Source organism: Triticum urartu, chromosome 7A (assembly GCF_056163025.1).
Source record: "Triticum urartu cultivar PI428250 chromosome 7A, HENAU_Tu73, whole genome shotgun sequence".
In the NCBI taxonomy this organism is placed as follows: domain Eukaryota; kingdom Viridiplantae; phylum Streptophyta; class Magnoliopsida; order Poales; family Poaceae; genus Triticum; species Triticum urartu.
In genome coordinates, this window is record NC_141879.1 from 381,472,345 (window position 1) to 381,492,754 (window position 20,410).

A 20,410-nucleotide genomic window follows, 5' to 3' on the forward strand; every position below is an offset into this window, starting at 1 on the left:
CAGGGGTGTTACTGGTAACGCCTTCTATAAATGGTTATTAATGACTTTTAAGACTACGGAGTGAACGCCTGCCCGTTGCCATGTTGGGGTGACTGTAGGTCTTCTGTGCCCCGAGTGATTCTTTTATACTGTCGAGTGTAATGATCATGTCGAGTGGAATTGGGGTATCCGAGTGGAATGATTGGTCAAGTGGATTGCACTCCAAGGTGACTTTAAGTCGGTATCTGCTGTTGGACTTTGAATGTCTTTGACTCAAGGGCAGTGCCTTTGGGTAGGGTGTCTAGGTCAGGCTTATGACCCTACCCTGGGTACATGTCATCGTCATTAGCCCCCGAATGGATTGAGGTTCGAGTGAAGAAGGGTTTAAGTTGGCTCCGACTCGATTCTATGCTTCGGAGGCATTTTAACGGAGTCTGTAGATCATTCTGGAACTTTAACCTTGCATCAGTCGCCTTGATCGATTCTGAGGTCGTCAAGTGAATTATGTCAGAGATCTTCGAGTGAATTAAAATGCGGAATCTTGGATGCGATTGGTTGCTCTGTGGTTCCCGGATTTCGCGGGATTCAAAAATTTGGAGAAGCGCGCAGGACGGAGCGTGCTGCAGTAATTGGAGCGAGTAGACAAGGACGCCTCGATCTCCACATCGCCTTTTTCTCCACGTATCGAGCAAGCGCCAGTTGCAGGATGTGATAAGATTGCTTGGGCCCATAGGTCAGCCACTCGGAAGTAGCCCCATAAAGAGCACCAGGGCCGATGCGATGCACAGTACTCCTCAATTGATCCCCTTCTTCTCTGCTTCTTATCCGCGCACCCCCTGCTCTTGATGCTTCCGCCAAGCCCGCACACACTCCACCACCATGGGGAAGGAGGCGGCCATGGAGTGTGCGAAGAAGGTGATGGCGGCGACGATGGGCAAGGAGACGGCAAGGGGATCATCGTCGCGGTCCGGTGTGCCTCCTGGTTGGATCCAGGGAGACTGGATCCGCTCCACTGTCGTGCTAGAGGACCTAGAGAAGCTCGCCGTCGATGGCATGGTCACTGACAAATCCTAGAGGCTGTCGGAGGGGGAGTCCGAGCCCCAACCGCGTGAAGGTGAGCGTGTCCTCCTCACGACCCACGTCGAGCAAGGTTTTTCTCTTCCTCCGAATCCATTCTTTCTGGGTTTTCTTAACTTTTTTGGTGCCCAGATTCAAGGTTGTCAGAATCGCGATTCTTTTATACAATTCTACAACTTTACGATCCAAACTAACCCCTATGATTCTACAATTTTAATTCATAGAATCTACATTTCTACGATCCTGATAGTGAAGATTCTACGATTTGCAATCCTACCATCAGAGCTCTGATCCGATTCAAAATCGCGATTCTGACAACCTTGCCCAGATTCACCACTTCCCCCAAACACAATCTCGTACCTTGCTACATTCATCTCCATGTGCAAAAAATTCCTCGGGTGCCAGCCACATTGGGGCCTATTCAAACACATCTTCCCTTGCCGTTCTCAGACAGTGAAGAAGGCTAACCCGGCTGACGAAAAGACGCACGTGATCCAGATGTGTGGGGGGTTAGGGATCCAAACTAGGGTAGAAGAACTTTTCCTCCCCTGACACTTCCCAAGTCAGTCAGAGGATGGCAGTCGACCTGGTTCTACTTCAATGACATCCCGACTCTTGGTCAGTCGACCGGCCTCCCCCCTTTCACCATGGAAAGACTCCGCCAACCTTCTTCACTGATTGTAACCCTAGAGGAGAAAGGTGCTTTTAGTCGTCAACTTAGTACATGAGGGCGTGACTGTCATGGATCTGTTGGAGGTGTTCCTCAGTCGATGCATCCAGCCTCTCCAAGCTCATGATCACCCCATGTGGATATAATCAGGCCCTGAAGATACCGCTCGGATCCACCCAGAGGAGGTCGCCGAGGAGACAGTAGCTCAGTGGCTATGGAGCATCACTGGGAACAAGGATAACCCCAGGGGGTTTAGGAGGGTTCTTCCATTCGATGCTGACAACGACCAGAAGAGGTTAGGCTCGAATTACCGAGTGTTTTTCCTTTCAGTCTGCAAATGTTCTCGAATCCAACTGATACTTGTAGCTTATGTCCTACAGATTTATACCAAGATGTATTTGATGCCAAATGGGGAGCAGCGCCAGGAGGGAGTGGAGAGCGATGGAGGAAGTGTCGACTGACCCTCTGAAGATGAAAGCAAAGAGGACAGTGAGGATTCTGATAGTAGTGAGGAAGTCGACTCGCCACCCCATTCTGAAAATCGTTCCAAACAGTCGCAAGACCCCGTGGGAGGAGGTGGCAAGGCGGCCGCGTCAAGTGCAAAGGTTCCAAAACACACTCGGACGTCCACTCCGGAGCCACCAGAGAAGGCCCCGAAGTAGGACAAAGTTGCCGCGCCCAAACCATGGAAGGCCCTACCTAGGATCAAGGTGGTTGTGCATGTCGCTTCAACGTGAGTGTTATTTTTCTTTGTTCTTCTGTATTATCATGGACTCTTTTGCTCATGTGACCGAGTGAACTTCGGAACTTTTAGTGCCGCAACTTCTGCAACGTCCATGGATGTCCATGATGAACGTGGTGATGATGAAACCGTGGATGCGGCTACCTCTCGGTTAGGTATGATTCCACAGCCATGCTCTTATTTCGCCAACTATTTTGATGGTCGAGTGTTTTGCAGCGCCAAAAAATGTCATCCAACTTCCAGACGATGATGATGATGAAGTGCCTCAAAAGAGCACATGGAAAAGGGGTAAGACTTCGAGCAAGAGGGTGCCAGCCAGCAAAGTACCTCATTCAGCGTCTGAGCCAGTTGTTCGGCAACTCGATGATCCAGTCTGGGCTTCCATTTCCTTTGCTAATCCTTTGTTGACTGACCGGCCTTCGGTGTTGACTACTCAAGATCCTGCTCCGACTGTGCAGCTTCAAGCTTCAGCTCCACCTGTCATGTTACCTATTTCGATAACTCCTCTCTTCATTACTCATCATGTCCCGGAGGACCAAGTAGGAGCTGCTAAGGAGGCCATGATCCGGGCAGGCCTAATGATGGACCGAATGAAGGTGGTGTATGACACTAGCAAGGCCGCTTATGATGCCAGCTCCGCCCTCCAAACCAACATACGAGTAAGTGGGATTGTAAGTTGGTTTCCGATTGGCTTTCAGCTTGATCTTTGTTCTGTTAAGACATGCTACTTGAAAACTGCTCTTTATTATTCATAAGATGTAAATCTGTTTATGCATATGTACACCCAGTGGGTATGTATAACGCCCTCGATGCGGCTATATCTCCCACGTGTCGAAGCACGACTTAGAGGCATAACCGCATTGAAAGCAATGTCGCAAGTGAGGTAATCTTCACACAACCCATGTAATACATAAGGGAAAGAGATACATAGTTGGCTTACAATCGCCACTTCACACAATACATGAATAAAGCATTACATCATCCAGATACAATCAAGATCCGACTTCGGAACCCAAAATAAAAGAAGACTACCCCAAAAGCTACACAGATCCCCGATCGTCCCAACTGGGCTCCACTACTGATCAACTGGAAACGGAACAACATAACGAACACGAACTTCACCTAGCTCCTCCTTGAGCTCGGTTGCGTCACCTGTACAGTATCATCGGCACCTGCATGCTGGTTTTGGAAGTATTTGTGAGTCACGGGGACTCAGCAATCTCACACCCTCACGGTCAAGACTATTTAAGCTTATAGGTAAGGTAAAGGTATGAGGTGGAGCTGCAGCAAGCGACTAGCATATATGTTGGCTAACAAACGCAAATGAGAGCGAGAAGACAAGGCAAAAGCACGGTCGAGAAATTATGATCAAGAAGTGATCCTAGAACAACCTACGTCAAGCATAACTCCAACACCGTGTTCACTTCCCGGACTCCGCCGAGAAGAGACCATCACGGTTACACACGCGGTTGGTAGATTTTAATTAAGTTCAACTTTAGGTTTTCTACAACCAGACATTAACAAATTCCCATCTGCCCATAACCACGGGCATGGCTTTCGAAATTTCAAATCCCTGTAGGGGTGTCCCAACTTAGCCCATCACAAGCTCTCACGGTCAACGAAGGATATTCCTTCTCCCAAGACAATCCGGTCAGACTCGGCATCCCGATTACAAGACATCCTCGACAATGGCAAAACAAGTCCAGCAAAGCCGCCCAAATGTGCTGACAAATCCCGATAGGAGCTGCACATATCTCATTCTAAGGGCACACTCATATGAGACTAGCTATGAATAAAACCAACCCTCAAGTTTCCCCGAGGTGGCCCCGCAGGCAGCTTAGTTTGGACCAACACTTAGAGAAGCACTGGCCTGGGGGGGGGGGTTAAAATAAAGATGACCCTTGAGTCTGCAGAAGCCAAGGGAAGGTGGTAGGTTGTTAGTGCAAATGGTAAAACCAAGGTTGGGCTTGCTGGAGGAGTTTTATTCAAGGCGAACTGTCAAGGGGTTCCCATTATAACCCAACCGTGTAAGGAACGCAAAATCCGGGAACATAACACCGATATGACGGAAACTAGGGCGGCAAGAGTGGAACAAGACACTAGGCATAAGGCCGAGCCTTCCACCCTTTACCAAGTGTATAGATGCATTAATTAAATAAGAGATATTGTGATATCCTAACAAAATATCCATATTCCAATAAGGAACAAACTCCAATCTTCACCTACAACTAACAACGCTATAAGAGGGGTTGAGCAAAGCGGTAACATAGCCAAACAACGATTTGGTAGAACAAGGTGGGTTAGAGGCTTGGCTTAACAATATGGGAGGCATGATAAGCAAGTGGTAGGTATCGCAGCATAGGCATAGCAAAAGAGTGAGCAACTAGCAAGCAAAGATAGAAGTGATTTCGAGGGTATGGTCATCTTGCCTGAAATCCCGCAAGGAAGAAGAACGAGTCCATGAAGAAGACAAACGAACGTAGTCGAACGGGTCCTCACAAACGCAACGTTATCGGAACCAACCCGAAGAAGCAACACCGAAAAGAAGCACACAACATAGTAAACAACCAACACATGAACATGGCATGATATGCGGGATGCGGTATGTGATGCATATGCATGATTTGGAAAGGAATGATTGAACCTGGCCTAAACTTGGAAATCCAAGAGTGCCACTGGAAAGGTGAGATGATTTCGGTCGAAAACAATATAAAGATCACCAGAATCGGATGCACAGTTTGGAAATGACAAGCAAAACAAATATGGCACCGGTCTGCGATAAACAGCAAGTAGCCTTCTGAATGCATCAAGAACAACATGCTACAGCACTCCAACATGACAACAATATACATGGAAGGGATACACTCATGATTCTTGACAAAATATGAACACTGAGCTACGGCTAAATCACTCAATAACAGGTTCAAACAAGCATGGCAAAAGTGCAAAAGATTACAGGTTTCAGACTTGGTGAAATTAACAGCATGTCATGAATTTATCCTTAGGAGGCAATGTTTAGAGCATTATAACTACATGCTACAGGAACATATCATGGCAAAGCAAGGCATGGCAGGAAGCTACTCAAAGCATATAACAAAAGTCCCTTAGTGACCATAAGCCAAAAGGGATCAGAAAATACAATTGCAAGCATGTGAACATAGCAAAAACATAAACGGATTCAGACTTGGTGAAAAACTGGAGCATGCAAAACAGATAACGAGTAGGCATGTTTACGAGCTCGATGCACTCACTACGAGGCATTGCATGACAAAATAAGCATACACCCAGCAAATAGACATGGCAAGAACAACAACATAGCATGCACGGATCAACTACAACAAGCTCGGCAAAATTGCTAAACATGTTAACAATCTGCCAGGAACATTTTATAGCACAAGTAGTGCTCAATTGACTCAAGCTAGGTTGCTCCATAATTGCAAACAAAGACATGGATGGACAAAGCTCAACATTATCTACAAAACATCCCTACTGATCATGCTCAAAAGAGGCACGGATCACTAGGAAACAACATGAACATATGGCATAAAAACAATAACAGGACAAGGACATAGAGAAATTCTAAGTCCCTGAAATCAGCATCATTGAGTAAGCTACTTTGCATGCTTGTGCTAGTCACCACAAAGATCACAAAAATACATGGCATACACCCCTGTAAAGATGGCATGGCATACATCAAAACTCATGTAGAGCTCAGGATCATAGCATGCACACATTAATCATGGCAAAAATGACAAAAGTGCATTTGCTAAAACAGATCTGAAACTATCATCACATAGCCCTCTTCCAACGACATTTCGGGCATCAAGATGAGCTCAACTGAAAATGATGCAATGAGATGAAATGTTGTACTCTTCGAGCAAACATTTTGATATGCTACACGCACGAGTCGGAGCAACGGTGATGAAGTTATGATGCGATGAAAATGGCACAAAATTACTAGGACTTAGCCATATCACCTCGCGGGAAAAGTCAACCCGGGACGAGGAGAAGCGGGACGGCGTGGATCCGGATCGGAACGGGGTGTTTGGATGGAGGGTGTGGTGGATCTGATCCACCCTCCGTGGATCTCGCCAGAGACGAGGAAGGAAAGGGCCGGCGACGAGGTGGCTCGCCGGAGTTGCAGCGGGCAGGCGCGGCGCCTGCGGAGAGGTCCAGCCAACGGCGGAGCTCGGCGAGGGAGCTCGTGGCGGCGCCTGTGCGGAAGCCGAGGCCGGGCGGCGCGGTTGCCGGCGAACGGGCGGCGAAAGGCGCGGTGGCCGGCGCATGATGGCGGCGGCGACCTCGGGTGGCGTTGCGGGCGCGGCGACGACAGGAGCTGGGTGGCAGGGCGGCTCCCAGGCGGCGGGGCGAGATCTGGGCCCGCGCGGGCCCCGGATGGGCTCCGCGGACCTCGGCGCGGGGAGGATCAGGAGGCGAGGTGGCGCGCCGTGGTTGGCCTGGAGCGGCGGCGGGGCGACGTGGCGAGCTCCGATAGGCTGGAGCGACGTGGCGGCGGCGGCGGAGACGTCCAGCGGCGGGACCGACATGTTTGGCGGCGTGCGGGGGGAAATCTTAGGGTTCATCAGCGCGAAAATTCCGGGAGGGACACATATTTATAGGTAGTGAGAGCTAGGAAGCTCCAAATGAGGTGCGGTTTGCGGCCACGCGATCGTGATCGAACGGCCTAGATGATGGAGAGGTCTTAGGTGGGTTTTGGGCCACTTTGGAGGGGTGTTGGACTGCAACACACACGAGGCCTTCTCGGTCCCTCGGTTAACCGTTGGAGTATCAAACGAAGTCCAAATGGCACGAAACTTGATAGGCGGTCTACCGGTAGTAAACCAAGGCCGCATGAAAAGTCTCGGTCCTATCCGAGAACGTTTAGTACCCGCACACGAAAAGAGGTAGAAAGGGACATCGGATGACATAGGAGCGCCGGATTGCAAAACGGACACGGGGAAAATGCTCGGATGCATGAGACGAACATGTATGCAAATGCGATGCACCTGATGACATGATATGAAATGCATGACACGCAAGAAAATGACAAGGAAACAACAGCGAATAACTGGAAGACACCTGGCACTTCGGTCTTGGGGCGTTACAACACTCCACCACTACGAGAGGATCTCGTTCCGAGATCTAGAATGGCACCGGAGGGAAAATGCAAGAGAAAGAGAAGAGGTAAAACTAAGTTGCTTCTTGGACAAACGAGTGAAACCACGAACCTTGAGAGGTTGAACAAATGGAAATAAAGAATACAATGGAGATGAACAAAGTTGAAAACCTCCATTAGAAAAGAGGAACAAGGAACAGCAACTTCGGGCAGCACTCCGATTGAAAAGAAAAAGAATTGAATAAGAACTTGGTAATATGAGAAGATACTTGATGAAATGACAGCACATTGCCTCCGGAACTATTGAATGAATGGAGCAAGGGGTAAGAAAGATTCCAGACAGCACTCCGGTTGAAAGAGATGCAAGGCTTGATAAGGCGAAAAGAACTTGAGCAAAATGGCTCAACACTCCGGTTAAATGGATAGGCATGAAAAGAACATGATCTTTGACAAAACGAAATGATGGGTGGAAAAAAACAACATCACAATGCCTCCGGAACGAAAGAATAGAAGATAGATAATTGAAATAGGAGAATTGAGAAGAAAAAGCCAACTTCTGCCACAAAAGAGCTTGGGAAGGCATCCTTAGGAGAAGGGTCGATCGGAGTTGTCGGAAATCCAACAACGAAAGGATAAGCTTGATATGATCTTATGGAATACATCTCAAATTATGAGGTGACAACCTGCCACTCACGGAAAAAAAGAATTGGATTGGTATGAACAACGAGACGAGAAAGTATTTCACCGGGAGGATAAAGAAGAACTTGGGTCCTTGATAAGCACCATAGATAGCAACAATACTTAGGGAAGGCTTTAGGTGAAATATAACCCAAGATAACTCCAAAGAAGAGATTGATGGATTAAAAATACCTCATTCTTAACAACATGTGGATCATGAAACATGAACTCAAATTATTAGGAATGACATAATACCACCTCCAATAATATGGTAGAAAGAATTGCACTCCGATTGCACGAAGAAGAATACTTGAGCTCCTTAGAAAAGAATGTTGATGAACACTTCGAGAAGGAAATAAATCCTTGATGAACCATCATGTAGAACCTTCATGAAGAACTCCGTTAACAAAAGAATGATCAAACGGAAGGAAAGAGAATTTGGAAACACAAGGTGAATCCTTGTACCTATTTTAGATGAATCTCCGTGGTGAAATAATTGAAAAAGGTTGGAACTCCGGGAAAAAGAGAAGATGAAAACAATTGAAATCAGGAAATGGATGAGCCTCCGGAATAGGGAATTGAGTTTACTCGATGAAACAAGAATAAGAATTACATTATGCTTATCCTTCATCAATTAAATTGATGACAAACAATGGATTTGGCACACTACTTATTCTCGAAGAAAGGATTAAGATAACATAAACTTGAGAATGTCTTCCACGAACCACCGGTAGGATTTGGAAGAACGAATAAATTGATATGATAACCAAGGAAGAGAACTCTTGAACGAACCACCGTAAGAATTGGAAATGAATGAAGTAAAGATAAAGAAACACCGGGAAGAATTATAAAAAGAACGAAGATACTTGAGAGGATTTAGATATATGAGAACGAAGAGATCGCGAACTGATTAGAGATCACTTGAACGATGCATCGGTAAGATTGGAGAATGATAACTGAAAGCTAAGAATGAATAAACCTGAATTGATGGACTCCGGATAACAAACTGAGAAGACTCTTGAATTGCTCCGGATGGGTAAGAAAAATTCTCACAATCAAAACAATTATGAGAGGATGGCCTCGAACTAGAACCACGAATCTCTGAGAGAACGGTTAAGATATGGAGGAAAAACTCTTCTTCGGTCTTCAGAATCCGAGAATGACGACGAGAAACACCACCAAGAATTGTTGAGGCACTCCGGAATTAAAATTGGAAAAGTTGAACCAACGATGAAAGAATTTGACAGATCTTGGAGAAATACATATGAGTGATGATAACTCATTCTTACATCAAACTTGTAAAAGAATTTGAGAATAGCTCCGGCAATATAAGAAGAGTCAGATAAGATCCTGGAAAAAGACCTGTGGGTTAGGGCCCACTCAAAAGAAACACCGTTGAAGAGATTTAAAAGAGAGATTGCACAGGTTGCATTAAATGGTTTGAATGAGATAACAACCTCGAACGATCTTGAATGAAAGCAGAGTGAAAACACGAATCTTCGAGATATCTTGAACACTCCGGAACAATTGAATGGCGAGGAGTGGATGATTAAGAGGTGCACTGGTATGCGAAAATATTTGAACCGAGGAAAAGGATATGATCAACACGGAAGCTTGAGTTGAGACCACCGGAGAAGGAAAAGAATGAAGAATATTGAACTTGTAGAACATCTTCAAGAGAACCACCGGGTAAGAACGTTGATTGAAAAGAATGGAGAGACTTCATATCCATAAATGGATAACAAATTAAGAAATCCGAGTCCTTGAAGGGAAAAGGGTGGGAGGGTGGGAAAACAAAGGCAACTTGGGAAGGATGAAACAAACACCGTTGAGAGAGCTTAGAATAGATCTTGTGGGTGTTGAAAAGATCGGATCCCCTTGAAGAGAGACACACCGGTTAAAAAGGATTGACATGACAATCTTGATTATTAGGAAGGATTAGAGTTCACATAGAAGTATGAGAACATCACTTAGGTATGGAATCAACACTTGACTTCGAAGCAACTCGAATACCACAACTCAAAACAAAACAAAGGTTTGGCTTGCAGAAAAGCCGGAACAAAATATGATAGAGATTTAATCCAAAGTTTTCGTGGTGGGGCCTACACGGGCTCGATCGTACAACACCATCATGTACAAGGCAGTGCACATGACATATGAAGCGTCCTCGAGTCGGCATAGCCAAGGACTCTTTAAGACACAACGAGACCACTGTAAAACCAACCGTGGATAGGCGGACCACTAGACGTCGAACCCCAATTTCATATCATACATCTGTTGTATCCTACGAGCTACTTGAATTCCCACTTATAAACTCCCGAAACTTTCCGGTTATGCAATGAGGTGTTGGGGATACAGGGGAAGCATAATATCTCACGCAAAACTAACAAATCCTACATCCAGTTGTATCCATCCTTCAACACATAACCAAGAAACCTTCGGAAATCGTTTACCTCAACCTTCGAAAAGCATCCGTTATACGAGTTACGGCAATACTCCCGAACTCCTGCCCCAGTACTAGGTGGCGTCGAGGTTATCTCACCAACAACTGCATAAAAGAGATTTTCGATGTCGGTGAAACTCAGGTATTCCAGAATCTCAACGATAAACTTGTGACGACAACACCTCGGAACTCAACTCCCCGGGACACTGCCACAACCCTTAAATGTCAGGAGGCACCAAGAACAATGTTCTCGTCACAAAACTATCGGAACGATTCCAAGATACCCGCGTGATCCTAAAAAAAATTAGTAAAATTTGAGAAGAGAAGAGTCAAAACTCTACGTCAGGATGCCTCACCAGAGCGACGAAGGGACTGAGGAGTAAAAAGAATTCCTAACTACCGGATATATATAATCCTAATGACTCAAAACATTTTTCTAGACTCAACAACGCCAGCGATTCGATCAAGCAGGGGGCTCCTAAGTCGGGGAAGGCTCTGATTACCAACTTATAACGCCCTCGATGCGGCTATATCTCCCACGTGTCGAAGCACGACTTAGAGGCATAACTGCATTGAAAGCAATGTCGCAAGTGAGGTAATCTTCACACAACCCATGTAATACATAAGGGAAAGAGATACATAGTTGGCTTACAATCGCCACTTCACACAATACATGAATAAAGCATTACATCATCCAGATACAATCAAGGTCTGACTACGGAACCCAAAATAAAAGAAGACTACCCCAAAAGCTACACAGATCCCCGATCATCCCAACTGGGCTCCACTACTGATCAACTGGAAACGGAACAACATAATGAACACGAACTTCAACTAGCTCCTCCTTGAGCTCGGTTGCGTCACCTGTACGGTATCATCGGCACCTGCAAGCTGGTTTTGGAAGTATCTGTGAGTCACGGGGACTCAGCAATCTCACACCCTCGCGATCAAGACTATTTAAGCTAATAGGTAAGGTAAAGGTATGAGGTGGAGCTGCAGCAAGCGACTAGCATATATGGTGGCTAACATACGCAAATGAGAGCGAGAAGAGAAGGCAAAAGCACGGTCGAGAAACTATGATCAAGAAGTGATCCTAGAACAACCTACGTCAAGCATAACTCCAACACCGTGTTCACTTCCCGGACTCCGCCGAGAAGAGACCATCACGGTTACACACACGGTTGGTGCATTTTAATTAAGTTCAACTTCAGGTTTTCTACAACTGGACATTAACAAATTCCCATCTGCCCATAACCGCAGGCACGGCTTTCAAATGTTCAAATCCCTGCAGGGGTGTCCCAACTTACCCCATCAAAAGCTCTCACGGTCAACGAAGGATATTCCTTCTCCCAAGACAATCCGACCAGACTCGGCATCCCAGTTACAAGACATCCTCGACAAAGGTAAAACAAGTCTAGCAAAGCCGCCCGAATGTGCCGACAAGTCCCGATAGGAGCTGCACATATCTCGTTCTCAGGGCACACTCAGATGAGACTAGCTACGAGTAAAACCAACCCTCAAGTTTCCCCGAGGTGGCCCCGCAGGCATCTCAGTTCGGACCAACACTTAGAGAAGCACTGGCCCGGGGGGGGGGGGGGGGGTTAAAATAAAGATGACCCTTGAGTCTGCAGAACCCAAGGGAAGGTGGTAGGTTGTTAGTGAAAATGGTAAAACCAAGGTTGGACCTTGCTGGAGGAGTTTTATTCAAGGCGAACTGTTAAGGGTTTCCCATTATAACCCAACCGTGTAAGGAACGCAAAATCCGGGAACATAACACCGATATGACGGAAACTAGGGCGGCAAGAGTGGAACAAAACACCAGGCATAAGGCCGAGCCTTCCACCCTTTACCAAGTGTATAGATGCATTAATTAAATAAGATATATTGTGATATCCCAACAAAATATCCATGTTCCAACAAGGAACAAACTCCAATCTTCACCTGCAACAAACAACGCTATAAGAGGGACTGAGCAAAGCGGTAACATAGCCAAACAACGGTTTGCTAGGACAAGGTGGGTTAGAGGCTTGGCTTAACAATATGGGAGGCATGATAAGCAAGTGGTAGGTATCGCATCATAGGCATAGCAAAAGAGTGAGCAACTAGCATGCAAAGATAGAAGTGATTTCGAGGGTATGGTCATCTTGCCTGAAATCCCACAAGGAAGATGATATAGGGTGGAACCCTAAGTGGAGATATTTCACGAATTGGAGGGGGAATCCCCAAGAACAAGATGAACACAAGAGGGAAAACAAGAGGAACACTCAAGAACAAGTCTAAGCACACATCCACTAGACCAACAAACACACAAGATCCACAAGGTACATGAACAATCAAAGGGAAATAAGATACATGGTAGAGTTCATCCCAAATCCTATGAAGGAGATGAGGGCTTGATGATCTAGATAGATCCTTCCCACAAGGGGGTCTTCATCCACTAGGGATCTTCTCCAATGGAGGCCTTGAACTCCAATGGAGTGTCTCTCTCTCAAGAGGAATCCCACAAGGGGAGGTACATGAGCTAAGCTCTAATATCTAGATCTATTCTTAGCTGAGTCTAAATGGAGGAGATGAAGGAGTATATATAGGTCCAAGGGATGAAGGGGTAAGCAGGGGCGAAATGGGGATTACATGGGCAAAGCCCGCAACATCACACAGGGGGCCCCGTGCGCACGGGGTAAGTGGAGCCCGTGCGCATGGGGTATCCAGAGACCTGACGCAAGGGCCCATGCGCACGGGGTCCGTTGGGCCCGTGGACATGGGGGTCCCGTGGGCACGGTACACGCCCGTGCGCACGGGGGCTTCAGGACCGCCAGCCTAGGAGGCCCGTGGGCACGAGGTCGGAGGGGCCCGTGCGCACGGGGTCACCTAGGAGCTGCTGCCTTCTTCTTGGCGCTTCCTTCTTCGCTTCCAGGCTTCCCTCTTGGATGGTGTAGATGTTCTCTTCTTCGTCGACTCCTCCTCGATGAATATGTAGCTCCGCTCACACCTATGTATGCATACGAGAGAGGGGTCAAGTAGTATACCATCCTCGAGAGGTACAAGTGGACACGTGTAAAGGAGATGATTCACCTTTGTATGTATGGAGTAGATGTGGCACGTGTCACTTGCAAAATGGACTCTTGCCATGGTGATGTCCATAGGATGCTCCGCATCATCCCTTGGGAAAGATCCGACCTCGGATCGAAATCCAAATCACCATGGGAAAGAGATGATGTTGCCGTGGAGTAGTGGACGATCACCAAGCATTCATCATCTTGTAGTTCCAAATGGGCACTCTCCGATGTCGTACCGTCTTGTAATTCCTTCAAAAGGAGCAAAGATAACAAGCACTTGGAAAAACAAATGTGGTTGGCGTCAGAGCGAAACCAAGCATTCAAGAGGTGATTCACCCAACAAGTGTTGTCATCAAGCATAGCATATGGTTTGACAAAGAAGTGTGGCATGGCATTTAAGCAAATAAGGTGAGCACAATCAAGGACATCATGGAAACAAGTATGCAAATGGGAGGTAAAGATGCTAATATGTGTGATAAGTGAACGAGCGTCAACCTCAAGATCATAGCAAGAATGCACAATGTGCTCAACAAAAGGTCTATGGTAGGCATAGGAATCATTCACAACACCATGTATAATGAGGTGGCTAAACACGTGGGGCAAGTGCAAGACAATCCAAGCATAATGTGTACGTGGTGTAGTGAATATAGAGTGGCACTCAACACAATAGAAAGAGCAATTGTTCATCATGTGCGAGGCAATCATAGTGATCAAGTAGTGCAAGCTAGTAGTGCGAAGATGCAACATACTAGAAGGAATCATGGCTAGCATGTCATGTGTACAAATAGTGGGCATGAATAATTCACATGACATAGCACAAGAATGAAAGCAAGATATGAGCAAAACATCATCAATGTATGGGCGAGAGGGCATATGAAAATAGCAATGGGGCATAATGACTCTCCCAACACAACAAGCATGAAAAGCATTGGGCATAAAGAAATCATGGCTATAGTTACTAGGATCTCCACCAAGCATGCAAATACACATAGAAGTAGTATAAAGATGAATCATGGGTAGATGCAAGCAAGGGTCACAATTGCATGGAAAAATCATGTAAAGAGGCATAGCATGCAAAGTGAAAATGCTAAAACCAAGGTTGGACCTTGCTGGAGGAGTTTTATTCAAGGCGAACTGTCAAGGGTTTCCCATTATAACCCAACCGTGTAAGGAACGCAAAATCCGGGAACATAACACCGATATGACGGAAACTAGGGCGGCAAGAGTGGAACAAAACACCAGGCATAAGGCCGAGCCTTCGACCCTTTACCAAGTGTATAGATGCATTAATTAAATAAGATATATTGTGATATCCCAACAAAATATCCATGTTCCAACAAGGAACAAACTCCAATCTTCACCTGCAACAAACAACGCTATAAGAGGGACTGAGCAAAGCGGTAACATAGCCAAACAACGGTTTGCTAGGACAAGGTGGGTTAGAGGCTTGGCTTAACAATATGGGAGGCATGATAAGCAAGTGGTAGGTATCGCATCATAGGCATAGCAAAAGAGCGAGCAACTAGCAAGCAAAGATAGAAGTGATTTCGAGGGTATGGTCATCTTGCCTGAAATCCCGCAAGGAAGATGATATAGGGTGGAACCCTAAGTGGAGATATTTCACGAATTGGAGGGGGAATCCCCAAGAACAAGATGAACACAAGAGGGAAAACAAGAGGAACACTCAAGAACAAGTCCAAGCACACATCCACTAGACCAACAAACACACAAGATCCACAAGGTACATGAACAATCAAAGGGAAATAAGATACATGGTAGAGTTCATCCCAAATCCTATGAAGGAGATGAGGGCTTGATGATCTAGATAGATCCTTCCCACAAGGGGGTCTTCATCCACTAGGGATCTTCTCCAATGGAGGCCTTGAACTCCAATGGAGTGTCTCTCTCTCAAGAGGAATCCCATAAGGGGAGGTACATGAGCTAAGCTCTAATATCTAGATCTATTCTTAGCTGAGTCTAAATGGAGGAGATGAAGGAGTATATATAGGTCCAAGGGATGAAGGGGTAAGCAGGGGCGAAATGGGGATTACATGGGCAAAGCCCGCAGCATCACAAAGGGGGGCCCGTGCGCACGGGGTAAGTGGAGCCCGTGCGCACGGGGTATCCAGAGACCTGATGCAAGGGCCCGTGCGCACGGGGTCCATTGGTCCCGTGGACATGGGGTATCCAGAGACCTGATGCAAGGGCCCGTGCGCACGGGGTCCATTGGTCCCGTGGACACGGGGGTCCCGTGGGCAAGGTACACGGCCGTGCGCACAGAGGCTTCAGGACCGCTAGCCTGGGAGGCCCGTGGGCACGGGGTCGGAGGGGCCTGTGCGCACGGGGTCGCCTGGGAGCTGCTGCCTTCTTCTTGGCGCTTCCTTCTCCGCTTCCAGGCTTCCCTCTTGGATGGTGTAGATGTTCTCTTCTTCTTCGACTCCTCCTCGATTAATGTGTAGCTCCGCTCACACCTATGTATGCATACAAGAGAGGGGTCAAGTAGTATACCATCCTCGAGAGGTACAAGTGGACACGTGTAAAGGAGATGATTCACCTTTGTATGTATGGAGTAGATGTGGCACGTGTCACTTGCCAAATGGACTCTTCCATGGTGATGTCCATAGGATGCTCCGCATCAGAAGAAGAACGAGTCCATGAAGAAGACAAGCGGACGTAGTCGAACGGGTCCTCACAAACGCGACGTTATTGGAACCAACCCGAAGAAGCAACACCGGAAAGAAGCACACAACATAGTAAACAACCAACACATGAACATGACATGATATGCGGGATGCGGTATGTGATGCATATGCATGATTTGGAAAGGAATGATTGAACCTGGCCTCAACATGGAAATCCAAGAGTTCCACTGGAAAGGTGAGATGATTTCGGCCGAAAACGATATAAATGTCACCGGAATCGGATGCACAGTTTGGAAATGGCAAGCAAAACAAATATGGCACCGGTCTGCGATAAACAGCAAGTAGCCTTCTAAATACATCAAGAACAACATGCTACAACAATCCAACATGACAAATAAATACATCGTAGGGATCCACTCATGATTCTTGAAAAAAGATGAACACTGAACAGGTTCAAACAAGCATGGCAAAAGTGCAAAAGATTATAGGTTTCAGACTTGGTGAAATTAACAGCATGTCAGGAATTTATCCTCAGGAGGCAATGTTTAGAGCATGATAACTACATGCTATAGGAACATATCATGGCAAAGCAAGGCATGGCATGAAGCTACTCAAAGAATATAACAAAAGTCCCTTAGTGACCATAAGCCAAAAGGGATCAGAAAATACAATTGCAAGCATGTGAACATAGCAAAAACATAAACAGATTGAGACTGTGTGAAAAACTGGAGCATGCAAAACAGATAACGAGTAGGCATGTTTACGAGCTCGATGCACTCACTACGAGGCATTGCATGACAAAATAAGCATACACCCAGCAAATAGACATGGCATAGAAGCTAGACATGGCAAGAACAACAACATAGCATGCACGGATCAACTACAACAAGCTCGGCAAAATTGCTAAACATGTTAACAATCTGCCAGGAACATTTCATAGCAAACGTAGAGCTCGATTGACTCAAGCTAGGGTGCTCCAATTGCAAAAAAAGACATGGATGGACAAAGCTCAACATTATCTACAAAACATCCTTACTGATCATGCTCAAAAGAGGCACGGATCACTAGGAAACAACATGAACATATGGCATAAAAACAATAACAGGACAAGGACATAGAGAAATTCTAAGTCCCTGAAATCAGCATCATTGAGTAAGCTACTTTGCATGCTTGTGCTAGTCACCAAAAAGATAAAAAAAATACATGGCATACACACCTGTAAAGATGGCATGGCATACATCAAAACACATGTAGAGATCAGGATCATAGCATGCACACATTAATCATGGCAAAAATGACAAAAGTGCATTTGCTGAAACAGATCTGAAACTATCATCACATAGCCCTCTTCCAACGACATTTCGGGCATCAAGATGAGCTCAACTGAAAATGATGCAATGAGATGAAATGATGTACTCTTCGAGACGAACATTTTGATATGATACATGCACGAGTCGGAGCAACGGTGATGAAGTTATGACGCGATGAAAATGGCACAAAATTACTGGGACTTAGCCATATCACCTCGCGGGAAAAGTCAACTCGGGACGAGGAGAAGCGGGACGGCGCGGATCCGGATCGGAACGGGGTGTTTGGATGGAGGGTGTGGTGGATCTGATCCACCCTCCATGGATCTCGCCAGAGACGAGGAAGGACAGGGCCGGCGACGAGGTGGCTCGCCGGAGTTGCAGCGGGGAGGCGCGGCACCTGCGGAGAGGCCCGGCCAGCGGCGGAGCTCGGTGAGGGAGCTCATGGCGGCGCCTGCGCGGAAGCCGAGGCCGGGCGGCGCGGTTGCCGGCGAACGGGCGGCGAAGGGCGCGGTGGCCGGCGCCTGATGGCGGCGGCGGCCTCGGGTGGCGTTGCGGGCGCGGCAACGACAGGAGCTGGGCGGCTCCCAGGCGACAGTGCGGGATCTAGGCCCGCGCGGGACCTGGATTGGCTCCGCGGGCCGCGGCGGCGGGGAGGATCAGGAGGCGAGGTGGCGCGCCGTGGTTGGCCTGGAGCGGCGGCGGGGCGATGTGGCGAGCTCCGATAGGCTGGAGCGACATGGCGGCGGCGGCGGACACATCCAGTGGCGGGACGGACATGTCCGGCGGCGTGCGGGGGAAAATCTTAGGGTTCATCTGCGCGAAAATTCCGGGAAGGACACATATTTATAGGTAGAGGGAGCTAGGAAGCTCCAAATGAGGTGTGGTTTGCGGCCACGCGATCGTGATCAAATGGCCTACATGATGGAGAGGTCTTAGGTGGGTTTTGGGCCACTTTGGAGGGGTGTTGGGCTGCAACACACATGAGGCCTTTTCGGCCCCTCGGTTAACCGTTGGAGTATCAAACGAAGTCCAAATGGCACGAAACTTGACATGCGGTCTACCGGTAGTAAACCAAGGCCGCATGACAAGTCTCGGTCCAATCCGAGAACGTTTAGTACCCGCACACGAAAAGAGGTAGAAAGGGACACCGGATGACATAGGAGCACCGGATTGCAAAACGGACAACGGGGATAATGCTCGGATGCATGAGACGAACATGTATGCAAATGCGATGCACCTGATGACATGATATGAAATGCATGACACGCAAGCAAATGACAAGGAAACAAATGCGAATAACTCAAAGACACCTGGCACATCGGTCTCGGGGCGTTACAGTATGTATCATGTAGCTGTTTGCAGCTCTTTTCACTCGAATTAGACAGGTCATGTCGAGTGAATTCTTGATCCAGTGGGGGCACGCTAAGTGCACCCAATGGGTGTAGTCCCCGAGACCGTTGTTGACTGCTGGCAGTCGACGGTGGTCTTAGAACTTTCTTCTCTTTTTTTTTACTTCTTCCACTCGGGATGGGCAGACCATGCCTAGTGGTAAATCAAAACAATGGGGGCACGCTAAGTTCACCCACTATATGTAGTCCCTGAGATTGTTGTTGAATGTGTGATTCAGCAGCACTCTTAGAACTCTTTTGCTGTGGCTACTGGATCTTGCATATTTTCCATTCAGAAGTAATTGATCTTCATTTATGTCGACTGACTTGTCTTTTTGTTAATTGCATTGAGCTTGTGAACTTGGGTCCAAGTATGCCAACTTGGAGAAGAAGCAGATCCAACTCAACTTCGACTTGGAGTTGGATAAGAAGAACTTGAAGAAGGCCCAGGATGAAGCAGCTGTCATGGGAGGTAACAATTCATTGACTTCTCGCCTTGTGATCTTTTTCTTTTCATCCTTTAAACCGAGTGATTCCACTCGAACAGATGTGTGTCGTGAAAACCATCAACTCCAAGCTCGTTTGAGGAATTTTATTTATTTTGACAAAGTGAAGCAGGCTCTGGAGCAGAAGGATCTCGATCTTGCCGCGACGCAGAAGACGGCGCGCGAGAACACTTAACTTGCTGAGAAGAAGCTGGCCTCAGTCGGAAAGCTGGAGGAGGAGAATGCCAACATCAAAACTGTTGTTGACGAGACGCAGAAAGAGGTTGTGCAACTAAAGGAGGGGAAGGTGACCTTGGCTAACAAAGAGGAAGTTCTCACTCGGGAAAAGGACGAACTAGAAGCTTATCTAGGCAGTCTCGCCAAGAAGATGTTTCTCATCCTTGAAGGTTTTTTCTCTCATCTGATTGATTTCTCAACAAACTTCTCCACCATGTTGATGTCCATTCTTTGCCTTTTTCTGTTCATGTAGAATTCGGTCAGAACTTTGCGGAGGAAACTCGGCGGATTGAGACTGGGCTGGACCCCATCAACTCTCCTATCAAGGACGGAGCTGCCATGAACGTGCTATGACTGGAATCCCGCCTCGCCAGTGTCCTAGACTACCTTGCCCGACTGAAGGTGGCACTGTCGTGGATCGACAAGGAGCTCTGGCCAGAGGATAAGTTTCAGAATGATCTCGAGTCACTGCTGACTCAACTCAATAACATCCCTGACCGAGTGCGGGCGTGCAAGAAGTCATCTACTCGCTACGGTGTTGACGTGGCTCTATCTCTGGTTCGTGTTCACTGCAAGGATGCCAAGGA

The 20,410-nt window shown here is 47.2% G+C and overlaps 1 protein-coding gene across 1 annotated transcript; it reads left to right on the forward strand.

Annotated features, from left to right (window-relative positions):
• Positions 1-858: 858 nt before the first annotated feature.
• On the forward strand, positions 859-19,782 carry LOC147959668 (uncharacterized). The gene is made up of 6 exons (XM_087532810.1): positions 859-1,035; positions 2,419-2,459; positions 2,541-2,623; positions 2,685-3,131; positions 19,454-19,573; positions 19,712-19,782. Exons 1-6 carry the CDS (start codon positions 859-861, stop codon positions 19,780-19,782), a joined length of 939 nt encoding a protein of 312 aa, XP_087388936.1.
• Positions 19,783-20,410: the final 628 nt, after the last annotated feature.

What these genes read in the sequence shown, in the direction of transcription:
- LOC147959668 (XM_087532810.1), top strand. Translation starts at nt 859, where the DNA reads ATGGGGAAGGAGGCGGCCATGGAGTGTGCGAAGAAGGTGATGGCGGCG. An exon ending in AGCTCGCCGTCGATGGCATG is followed by an intron (nt 1,036 to 2,418) that starts GTCACTGACAAA and finishes AAACCATGGAAG; the next exon opens with GCCCTACCTAGGATCAAGGT. An exon ending in CCAAACCAACATACGAGTAA is followed by an intron (nt 3,132 to 19,453) that starts GTGGGATTGTAA and finishes AATTGCATTGAG; the next exon opens with CTTGTGAACTTGGGTCCAAG.